Source organism: Solanum pennellii, chromosome 12, assembly GCF_001406875.1.
Source record: "Solanum pennellii chromosome 12, SPENNV200".
NCBI lineage: Eukaryota > Viridiplantae > Streptophyta > Magnoliopsida > Solanales > Solanaceae > Solanum > Solanum pennellii.
Window position 1 is genome coordinate 47737264 of NC_028648.1, and position 11704 is coordinate 47748967.

At 34.2% G+C, this 11704-nt stretch overlaps 1 protein-coding gene and 1 pseudogene across 7 annotated transcripts; both read right to left on the reverse strand.

Moving 5' to 3' along the window:
• Positions 1–1927: 1927 nt before the first annotated feature.
• Positions 1928–6359, reverse strand: LOC114073890 (receptor-like protein Cf-9 homolog). 7 transcript variants are annotated; one of them, XR_003575795.1, is made up of 3 exons: positions 5758–6359; positions 2563–2653; positions 1928–2454 (listed from the first exon to the last, which is right to left on the reverse strand). XR_003575795.1 is itself a non-coding variant. In XM_027913731.1 (2 exons), the coding sequence occupies exons 1-2, from the start codon at positions 5894–5896 to the stop codon at positions 2135–2137; spliced, it is 459 nt and encodes a 152-aa protein (XP_027769532.1). In that variant the 5' UTR covers positions 5897–6345; the 3' UTR covers positions 1928–2134. The 7 variants fall into 7 exon arrangements, 1 of the variants encoding a protein (XP_027769532.1); XR_003575794.1 differs by having other exon boundaries at positions 5707–6356; XR_003575792.1 differs by having other exon boundaries at positions 1928–2469; positions 5707–6355.
• LOC107006298 lies at positions 3636–5707 on the reverse strand (annotated as a pseudogene).
• Positions 6360–11704: the final 5345 nt, after the last annotated feature.

Consider the following 11704-nt stretch of genomic DNA (forward strand, 5'->3'; position numbering starts at 1 on the left):
TTGGATGATTGAAAATAATAATGCTTGGACCTTATGGCTATACCTAGAGAAACAGAAGTTTTAAGTCTAAAATGGATTTACAAAATCAAACTAAGTCAGGAAGGAGATATTCAAAACACAAAGCAAGGTTGGTTGCTAGAGGCTTCATGCAAAAACCAGGTATTGATTTTTATGTAACTTTCTCTCCAGTTGCTCATCTTGAGACAATTAGAACCGTAACTGTTGTTGTTTCACAAAAGATATCGAAGATATTTTAACTTGATGTTAAATCTGCATTTCTTAATGGAAAACTTGATGAAGAGATTTATGTAGAGCAACCTCAAGAATTTTTTGTTTAAGGAGAGAGAAGAGAAGGTGTACATGCTAAAAAAAAAGCTCTTTACGGGCTGAAGCAAGCTCTAAGAATATGGTACAATGAAATTGATACATACTTTCTGAAAAATAATTTTTAGAGAAGTACAAGTGAAGCCATTTTGTATGTGAAGAAAGAACATGGCAGCATTATCATTGTTTGTCTCTATGTGGATGATTTGCTCTTTACAGAAAATGATGTGACGATGATGCAACAATTCAAGCAAGATATGATGCAAATCTATAAAATGAGTGATCTTGGGTTGCTAAATTATTTCTTGGGCATCGTTGTTTCTCAAGTGAAAGAAGGAATTTTTATTTCTGAAAAGAAGTATACTAAAATCATTCTTTGAAAATCCAAAATGATGGATTATAGATCCGTGGACATACCATGAGCAGCAAATGAGAAGTTAAGAAAAGATGATGGAGAAAAGAAAGCTAATATCTCACTTTATAGGAGCTTGATTGGAAGTTCGCTATATCTTACTTCAACAAGGCCAGACATTATGTTTGCTGCAAGTTTATCATCAAGAATTCATGCAAGAACCAAACCAAAGGCATTGTGGAACTGCAAAGCGTGTTCTACGCTACTTGGAAGGAACAATTGATTATGGGGTAATGTACAAATTTGGTGGAGATTTGAACTTAATTGGTTATTCTAATAGTAATTGAGCTGGAATTATAGATGACATGAAAAGAACTTCTAGTTATGCTTTCTTATTTGGATCAAGTATTTGTTCTTAATTATAAAAAATAAAAAAAAGTATTGTTTCTCAATCCACTGCCGAAGTAGAATATTTTTCAGCAGTTAAGGCTACTTCTCAAGCTATTTGGTTTAGTAGAATATTTGAAGACATTGCTGAAAAACAAAAAAGATAGATTGTTCTGTATTATAATAACAAATCAACAATTGCAATTGCCAAGAATCCAGTTAGCAATAAAAGATCAAATGATATTTACATCAAGTAACATTTTATCCGAGAAGCACAAGAGAAAGGCGAAATTCAGTTGCATTATTGTCAGACATGAGAACAACTTGCTGACATCTTTACAAAAGCACTTCCCAGAATTTTTTTTTGCTATCTTTGAGAAAGCATTAGAGTTATCAAGCAAATGCATTAAGGGGGAATGTTGGAATTAATGCATCAATGTTTAGTCTTCTGAAATTGTCTCTTAGTTTTTCAAGAAGTCTTTTTTAGAATTTCGTAATACATGTATCTAATAAATTGTGATACATGTATTTAGTTATTTGTGCAAGACCTTTGATTTACATTATTACTAGTATAAATAGAGATGTAGTTGATGATTATAATCATCTCAAGTAGCCTTAAGTAGCCTATATAAAACTTGAGCATTCTCTAAAGATAATATTCTCCTTCCATATTTCCTACGGTTTTATTAGCAATGCATATTCTCTTTGCAACTTAACATCTGTAGGAAAGGTAAATGTGAACTCTAGTTGGTTGATTCTTTTCTGTCATCTCCCTATGACACAGACATGTAATAGCAACTACACGATCATTCAGATAATAAATATAAGCCTTTATGTGTTAGATGTTGATGAAAGCAATATTGCTTCGGTTGTCCAAAATTAATGTTTCAAATATCAGTTCTCACTTTGAAAACAGAACTAGTCCATTTTTCTATCAATATAAGTACAACATTTTAATTGGTAGAGAACAAATGATAGTACATCTGTTTGATTAAAAGCCTACAAAAAGGTCCAAAAACTGATTAATCATTGGAAACAACAATTATTTCTTCTTTTGTAATACATTTACCTTCACACTTCTTTCTCCTTCCCATAATAATTTTTTGCTCCAACTCTAGAATGATTCTTGCAAGCCATATCGGTTTTTCCAGTTGAAATCATGAAATATACCATGGATATTTCAATACATAGTCCATTTCCGTAGCCCATAAAAGCAGCTTTCCAAAAATCACTCAGAAATTCAGAACTGTTTTCTTCATCATCTAGCTGTTCAGATACAACATAATATGTCCCTGATACACGATGATCACCACAACTTTTTGTAACGGGAAATCCACGTAATCCATCATTCCCTTCATATGAATTGTTCTCAAAGGTCTGAAATTGATTGCCTTGAGGAATGCACCCTTTGTTAGGACCGGAAATAAGCAGGTGTAAGTGCGGAAGCTAGCAATGCAAACATCGAAAGACCATGAGTAAGAAGACAACGAGAAACATACCAAAAGACACAAAGACTTAACGTGGTTCGGTCAATGGGGCCGCCTTTGAAAAAAAAAAGAACTCGCTAGGCCTTCAGAACAAAGTATCGACCTACGTCCACAAAGGAGATGAGCAATTCACTATAAATATGAGAGTACAAAATACAGAGGGAAACAAACTCAACCAAATTCACTCAGAATACATGGGAGGTTCACACAAGTGATAACGTATCAAGCTTGTGACCCATAAATTCTACCCCTAACCAAAACTCTCAAAGCCTTTAAGAATACATTGTGAATGCTGATTAAGTTAGAAGGAACATGTCTCTATATATAGAGTCCTAAACCTTTTCCTACTAGAAAAAGGATTAGTCAATCCAAAACCTTTTCCTAAAAGGAAAACCTATTTATGGTAAGAAATCAGGGCAAATAAAACCCAACAAATCTTCCCCTTGGGCTGATTTTCTGACAAAATAAATTTGTCCACCTTCATCACCTAATCTTCATTAACTTCCTTGTCCACACCATATTCTCCTTTGCAAAATTTATGTCTCAACATAGAGAGCCTCTCTGAAACAATTTCTCCAATAAAATCTTCATTACTGTAAAAAAAGATCGCGGCTAGAACTATAGCCGCAAAGATGAACACCTCTTTCTAACTTTTGTTCAATCATCAATAATCGAACTACTAAACCTGACTCGATCATTGAATCTGGCTCTGATACCACTTGTTAGAACCGAAAATAAGCAGGTGTAAATGTGGAACCTAGTAATGAAAACCTCGAAAGACCATGAGTAAGAAGACAACGAGAAATATACCAAAAGACAAAAATATTTAACGTGGTTCGATCAATCGACCTACGTCCACAAAGGAGATGATTGATTCACTATGAATATGAGATTACAAAATACAGAGGGAAACAACCTCAACCAAATTCATTCAGAATACATGGGAGATTAACAAAAGTAATAACGTATCAAGCTTGTGACCCATAAATTCTTCCCTTAACCAAAACTCTCAAAGCCTTTAAGACTACATTGTGAATGTTGATTAAGTTAGAAGGAACATGTCTCTATTTATAGAGTCCTAAACATTTTCCTACTAGAAAAAGGATTAGTCAATCCAAAACCTTTTCCTAAAAGGAAAACCTATTTATGGTAAGAAATCAGGGCAAATAAAACCCAACACCCTTCAAGATGATTGTAGGAAAGATTGAAGATTTCAAGAGACGTAAGAGAAGCAAATTGTGCTGGTATCTCTCCTACAAAATGGTTACTTAACAGATCCAATGATTCAACCGAGCATAAACTTCCAAGTGATGATGGTATTTGACCTTCCAATCTATTATGAGATATTTTGAACGCACGGAGTGCAATAAGATCTTCCATGATTATTGGAATATGTCCTTCGAATTTGTTGTTTGAAAGATCGATAGTGGTGTACAAGAACAAGATTCTCGTAATTTCACGCTCAAATCCCTTGGATACGACAACTATCAAGTCTTGGGAATATCGATCTCCTTCACGACTTGGTGCATTCATCGTTTTATCAATTGTTATCATGGCTTCCAAATGTTGAAATAGACTTGTTAGTAAGCTTTTTGTGAAGGCATTGGAGGAGAGAACTAATATTCTAAGCCGAGAAAACAAGTTTTGAGTCGTTAGAGATCTAATGGACCCATGCAATTTATTGGATCTCAAGCTTAGAATTTTCAGCTTTTGCAGAGTCCCCAACCACACGGAGAATGTGTTGTTGAGGTGATTTTCTCCTAAATCAAGAAATTCCACTTGTTTGCAATTGGTCAAGGACTGTGGGATTTTTCCCTCAAACTTATTGCCATGAAAGTTGAGGTTGCTCAGTGAACTTCCATTGCTGAAAGTCGTTGGAATATTCCAAGAAAAATTGTTGTGGCTCATATCCAAAACCTGGAGGGCAGTGATATTTCCCAAACATTGTGGAATTTGTCCACACAAATTGTTTTGTGGACAATTCTAGCATTACCAGTGATGTCAAATTGCAAATAGATGACGAAATTTCTTCAGTAAGATTATTATGAGATATGAAGAAGTATTTTATGGAATTTGGTGGTACAGGTAGGGAACCTTGAAGCAAATTGGACCGTAAATCAATAGTAAGTACAGTCTGATGTGGAATTGAATCTACACTTATCAACATAATATGTGATATGTTAAGATGTTCCAATGAAACCATCCGGTTAGACCATTCCCCAATCAGGAATTCTTCCTTGAATCTTATTGTTCAAAAGATCTAACTCCCCAAGCTGCTTTGAGGATCTTAGAAACTCCAATTCTTTCACTTCACATGAAGCTAATTCTAACGAATAAAGTGATTCGGACCAAGTAAAATTAGCTTTCTTCTCATTGATCAATGATATATCACTATAGGAAAGACTAAGACTCAAAAGTTGTTTGAGGTTTGAAAATAAGTTTATATCCAGATTCCCACTAAAATTATTGAAGGAAAGATCAAGACCTTTTAGTTGGGAAGATGACCTTGCAGCTAATTATTTCCTAAAGCAATCCAGACTAGTGAATTGGACTTGAAATCCTCAAGCTGACCAGAAAAGTGGTTATTACTCAAGTATATGAAACATAGTGACGGAAGGGATAACATCCATGATGGTATTGTTCCATTCAGGGAGTTATATGCAAAGTACAAATACTCTATGTGGGTGAGATTCAAAAGAGTTTCAGGAATAGAGCCTCTAAGGTTGAAATATACAAGCGACAAATAATATAGCGAAGTTAGGTGATAGCCAAGAGACTCGGGCAAATTATCAGAAAAATTCACATAACTGAGATCTAACTCTATGCGAGATGCACTACTGTTCCATTTGGTCTTTGGAAAATAACCACTGAGTTAAATGTTTTTCCATAACTGAAGCATTTCCAAGTTTGGCAGGTGAAAAATACTCTCAGGTATTATCCCATACAGTCCTGTATTTGGCAGCCTCAGAGTTGTGAAATGAGAAGAAAAATTCAGAGGAATGGAGGAAGAGATGTTTATAGAAGTAAGATCAAGCTCTATTAATTGGGTCATGTTCTGAAGGAGCAATTTAAAATCATGAGCAATGAGTCGTACATGACCATAGAGATGAAGAAACTGCAACTTGGAAAGATGAGAGATTTCAGAAGGAATTTTACCTGAGAAATCAGAGTCAGAAAGATCAAGATGTGTCAAGCGTGAAAACTGACCGAATTCAGGGGGGATATGAGAATTGGAAAAGTTATTCGAAGAAAGATCAAGCCTTTGGAGATGAGAGTTGGAATAGACTGCTATTGGAATCAATGGTCCCAACAAGACCGCTACAGCCGAGGTCAAGCTCAATAACATGGCCAGTCATGTCATCGCATATGACTCCATCCCATGAACAACAATCTCTGCTCATGTTCCATGAACTTGTTTTTGGATAATACTTCTGACAAAAAGAAAAGAGTGAGGAATCTATAGTAAATGACTGCTTGAATTTTAGAAGGGAAATGGTTTGACATTTGTGAGAGAGATGAGGTAATATGGATGAAGAAACAGTAAATACTTCATGATGAAGGAAGACAAGTAAGAGCACAACTACATAGCCATCTTTAGCTTCAAAAACTAGATAAGTATGCAACAAAGGTATGCAAATATATAGGCACGTATTTGTTTGTCCAAGTCGAAATTGTATTGCACAAATATTAATCTAGTCATGATTTTTTCTTATAAAGTAAAAAGAAAATAATATTTTTGTAAACTAAGTCCAATAATGGAGGCTATGGGGCTGAGTGAAGATGATGACTGAGGTGTGTTGGACAGCACAAAGTGTGGAGTCTATCTCATATTTTTTGGTTAACTTTTGCTATTCAACTACTATAAGTAATTGTTAAAAAATAATAATAATAAGAGTTGAAAATAAAAGATTTGGTGGTTGGCGAATTGATAAAATTTGCAACCCTTGTTTTGACTTTGCTACATTTACCTATGTCATTAATGACATAGATACGATTTTCTCCTTCTATAAATAGAGCATTCTTGCTCATTTGTAGAATAGACCAAGTTAGAGATAAAAAATCATTTTGAGAGCAAAGTGAGGTACTCTATAGACTATACAAGTCATTTTGAGAGCAAAGTGAGGTATTCTATAGACTATACAAGAAAATAGTCTGTGAAAAAAAATAGAGTGTGAGCGATACTTTAGTAAGGTGGAAATCAAAAGAGTGTTGTTCCTTTTGAGTGTGTAGTAGTCACTTTGCGTATTGTATTCGTGATTGTACGGTGTAAAATTCCTTCTTATAGTGATATCAGTTTCTCCTCTTGCCCTGTGATTTTTCCCTTATTTAGAAGGATTTTCACGTAAAATTCTTAGTGTCATTATTTTCCCATTTTATTTTCATTACTTACCATATATATTTTTGTAGTTATCCGCATTTTCCTAACACAAAGGACACAATCAGGGCATAATACTACTTGTCAAACTTGCTTTCTTAAAGAAAGCATAACAATAATTTTATTCCACCTTGACCCCATAGTAAATTAATTTTGATAGCGACTGACAAACAATAGAGAAATCAATGTTTGTTATTTTCAATTCGATGCACAAGTCTTGCTATATAAATTTCAGAGAAAATTACATCACACAAATTTCATCCAATTTGGTGAAAAATTCCAAAGCTTGCAAAAAGAAAAAAATAGGAAACAAACAAACCAAAGCGAACTACTTTTCCGTTCAAGGCCAGAAATTCCTTACACTTTATTCAGACATTTATTTATGTGGAACCATTTCTTATTCTTTGGTGGGACTTTTTTAATCAAGCATATGATTCTCGAAAGGGGAGGTTCAACGTAATTGGGAGCCTAAAGCGAAATTTTATTTTGCGTCCTTAATTATAAATTCACTTCATATAAGTATTTATTCAAAAAAAAAAAATCATTACACTATTTAGATGAAAATTATTAGTACTGAATATTGTTTTTTCAGTTACTAATTTTAGGTAATATTTATCAACTCAACATTCAAGAACATAATTTAAGTTAGACAATTATTATATGTATTGTTAACATAATGATATAAGTAATAAGTTGATAAATATTAAATAAAGATAAGAGTTAAAATCATAGAATTTGACTCAAAAAGTTGATGACTTGGTATACCTCATTTTAATATGCTTAGAGTAATGCTTGAAACTTAAATTTAAAACGAAAAAAATAAATTGTAATTCACTTTGTTCAACACTTTTTACTGTTAGTTCTTACTTTAACAAAGTACAAAAAATATTAAAATGGATAAAACAATTTATTTTTTTAAAAAATTATACACTTTATCATAAATACTTAATTTTTACATAAATTTTTTTTAACATAAAATATTTTCTTGACATAAATTTGGGCCCCAATATTTGGGGGCCGAAGGCAAAGGCTTTTATTTTTAAAGAATAGAGCCGACCCTGATTCTCAAAAAATTAAACCTGACTAAGTCAAAATTCTGAGGTGTGTTGGACAGTACAAAGTGTGGAGTCCATCTCATAATTTTTTGGTCAACTTTTGTTATTCAATTGCTACAACTAATTTTTAAAAACTAATAGTAATAAGATTTGAAAATAATAGATTTGGTTGTTGGCAAATTGATAAGATTTGTAAACTTTTTTTGACTTTACTACATTTATCTATGTCATTACTGAAATAGGTATGATTTTCTCCTTCTATAAATAGAGCATTCTTGCTCATTTGCATAACACACCAAGTTAGAGAGAAAAATCATTTTGAGGGGAAAGTGAGGTATTCGATAGACTATACAAGAAAATAGTCTGTGAAGAAAAATACAGTGTGAGCGATATTTTAGTAAGGTGGAAACCAAAAGATTGTTTTTCCCTTTGAGTGTTTAGTAGTCATTTTGAGTATTGTATTCGTGACTACACGGTTTAAAATTCCTTACTATAGTGATATTAGTTGCTCCTTTTGACCCGTAGTTTTTCCCTTATTTAGAAGAGTTTCCACGTAAAATTCTTGTTGTCATTATTTTCCCATTTTATTTCATTACTTTAACTATATGTATTTTTGTGTTTATCCGCATTTTTTCAAAAAATACTGGTATCAGAGTCAAGGTTTTATCTAAGTATGCTCTGTGGTTGCAGCACAGTCTGAACTTCTACATCAAAAAAATTACTTTGGTTTGCGATGATTATGTTTTGGGGGAAAACAATGGAAGTCAACACAAGCAAATTATTACTTTGAATGATGTTAATTTGTCATTTGGAAGGGGAAAATATGTTTTATGTTAAGAATTTTTACAAACTAGTATTTACCACTATAAAGCTTGATAAGAAAACAGATGAACATTGGAATCTTTTGCACAGACAGGTTTGTGGGTTCATTAGGAAATGGGTCGACGATAATGTGTTGAATCATATTTCTGGAGAAACACATGCTCGTATTCTATGGGAGCATCTTGAAAGTTTGTATGCTAAGAAAACTGACAACAACAAAATGTTCTTAATAAAACAAATGTTGAGTTTAAAGTATCATGATGGTTCTCCTATGACAGACCATCTGAATAATTTTTCGGGGATCATGAACCAATTATCTGCTATGGGCATCAAATTTGATGAAGATATTCAAGTCTTGCTTCTACTTGGTTCCATACCAAACTCTTGGGGAACATTTAGAACTTCATTGAAAAAATCTGCTCCGGATGGTGTGATCTCTATGGATTCCGCCAAGAGTAGTGTCTTGAACGAAGAGATGAGAAGAAAAACTCAAGGTTCTTCTTCATCGGATGTCCTGATAACTAGCCCCAAGGGGATAAATAAAACTCGTGGTTCTCAATATAGAGAAAAAAATAGGAGCAAATCCAGAGGCAGACTTAAGGATATTGAGTGTTATCATTGTGGCATGAAAGGACACACAAAGAAGTTCTGCAGAAAGTTGAAGAGGGAGAACAAAAACAAAGAGGAAACTAAAGAAGATGGCAATAAAAATTGCCGAGCCACCGTTACCACCAAATATCTTGTTATCATTCTTGATGCGCATATGATAAATATTTCTTGTGATAACTCAAGTTGGATTGTGAACATTGGTGCCGCATCACCTGATATGACATCAAGGAAGGTTTTTTTCTTTTATTTAACTCCTGGTGATTTTGCGACCTTGAGTATGGGTAATGAGACTGTTTCTAGGGTGGTTGGTATTGGTACAATTTGTTTGGAGACTAGTATTAGAACTAAACTAGCTTTGAACAGTGTGAAACATGCTCCTGATGTTCGTCTGCACCTAAGTTCTGTTGGTGTTTTAGATGATGAAGGATATGTTAGTACCAACGGTGATGGAAAATGGAAGTTCATTAAGGGTTCCTTGGTCGTGGCTTGTGGTAATAAACGTTGTGGTCTATACTGGACTATGGCATCTGTTGGTGTTGATATGATGAATGTAGTTGAGAGCGATAACTCTTCAACTTTATGGCAGAAGAGACTTAGCCACATCAGCGAGAAAAGGACTTAATATTCTATCCAAGAAGAAATTATTGTCAAATTTCAGAAGTGTTAAATTAGAAAAGTGTGAGCCCTGCTTGGTTGGTAAACAAAATAGAGTTTTCTTCAAGTCCTAACCCCCTTTCGAGAAAGACAGTGTTGCTTGAGTTTGTGCACTCTGATTTATGTGGTCTAACGAAGACAAAGACATTGGGTGGTGCACTCTACTTTGTCACTTTCATTGATGATTGCTTGAGAGAACTTTGGATCTATGTCTTGAAGATTAAAGCCCAAGTTTTAGTTGTGTTCAATCAGTTTCAGGCTTGAGTTGAAAGAGAAACTGGAAAAAAACTGATGTATTCTACTTATAATGGTGGTGAATATTGTGGACCATTTGACGAATACTGAAAGCATCAAGGTATTAGACACCAGAAGACTCCTCCGAAGACTCCTCAGCTTAATAGTTTGGCTGAGAGGATGAAGAGGATCTTGATGGAAAGAGTTGGATGTTTGCTTTTTGAAGCAAATTTGTGGAACTCTTTTTGGGGTGAGACTTTATTGACTGTTGTACATGCACATGTTATTAATCTATCTCAAGTTGTTGCTTTGTAAAGTGATATATCAAATATTGTTTGGTATAGAAAGGATATTTTCTATGACTATTTGAGAGTATTTGGTTGCAAAACTTTTGTACATGTGCCGAAACATGAGAGATCAAAGTTAGATGCCAAGACAAGGCAGTGCATCTTCATTGGATATGGCCTTGATGAATTTGGTTACAGCTATATGATCCAATTGAGAAAAAACTTATGAGAAGTCGTGATATTATTTCCATGGAGAATCAAACAATTGAAGATATTGACAAAGCAAAGGAGATGAAATCTTCAAGTTCTGATGGTATACTTCATCATGATGAAGTTCCTGGCACAAGTGTGCATGATGTTGTTGGGTTTGATGATCGTGGTGACGCCCATAATCATGCATCGGATCAACATGTTGATGTTGGTAATAACAATGATATTATTATTGAAGATCCTCCTGCTCATGATGTTGTGGACGAATCAAATATTCCGCTTATGAGGTCCACAAGACAATGGTTTTCTTCCTCTCGTTATTCACCAAATGAGTATGGATTACTCACTGATGGAGGAGAACCTGAATGTTATGAGGAGGCCATGGAAGATGACACAAGGATCAATAAATTGAAGTCATCCAAGATGAGATGAAGTCTCTACATGAGAACCACACTTATGAGTTGGTAAAATTGTCAAGGGGAATAAGAGTTTGAAAAACAAGTGGGTGTTCAAAGTTAAAGTTGAAGAACAAAACTTGAAGCTCAGGTACAAAGATAGATTAGTTGTTAAGGGATTTGGTCAAAGAAAGGGTATTGACTTTGACAAAATATTTTCTCCTGTTGCGAAAATGACCTCAATTCACACAGTTCTAGGTTGGCTGCTAGTCTTAGAGAGATTGAGCAAATGGATGTGAAGATGATTTTCCTTCATGGTAACCTAGAAGAAGAGATTTATATGAACAATATAAGTCTTCAAAGTGGATGGTAAAGAAAATTTTGTGTGCAAACTCATAAAGAGTCTATATGGCCTAAAGCAAGCTCCTAGACAGTGGTACAAGATGTTTGAATCTGTTATGGAGGAGTATGGTTATAAGAAGACTTCATCAGATCATTGTGTATTTGTATGTT

What these genes read in the sequence shown, in the direction of transcription:
- LOC114073890 (XM_027913731.1), bottom strand. Translation starts at nt 5,896, where the DNA reads ATGTTATTGAGCTTGACCTCGGCTGTAGCGGTCTTGTTGGGACCATTG. An exon ending in TCATATCCCCCCTGAATTCG is followed by an intron (nt 2,455 to 5,757) that starts GTCAGTTTTCAC and finishes GCATTCCTCAAG; the next exon opens with GCAATCAATTTCAGACCTTT.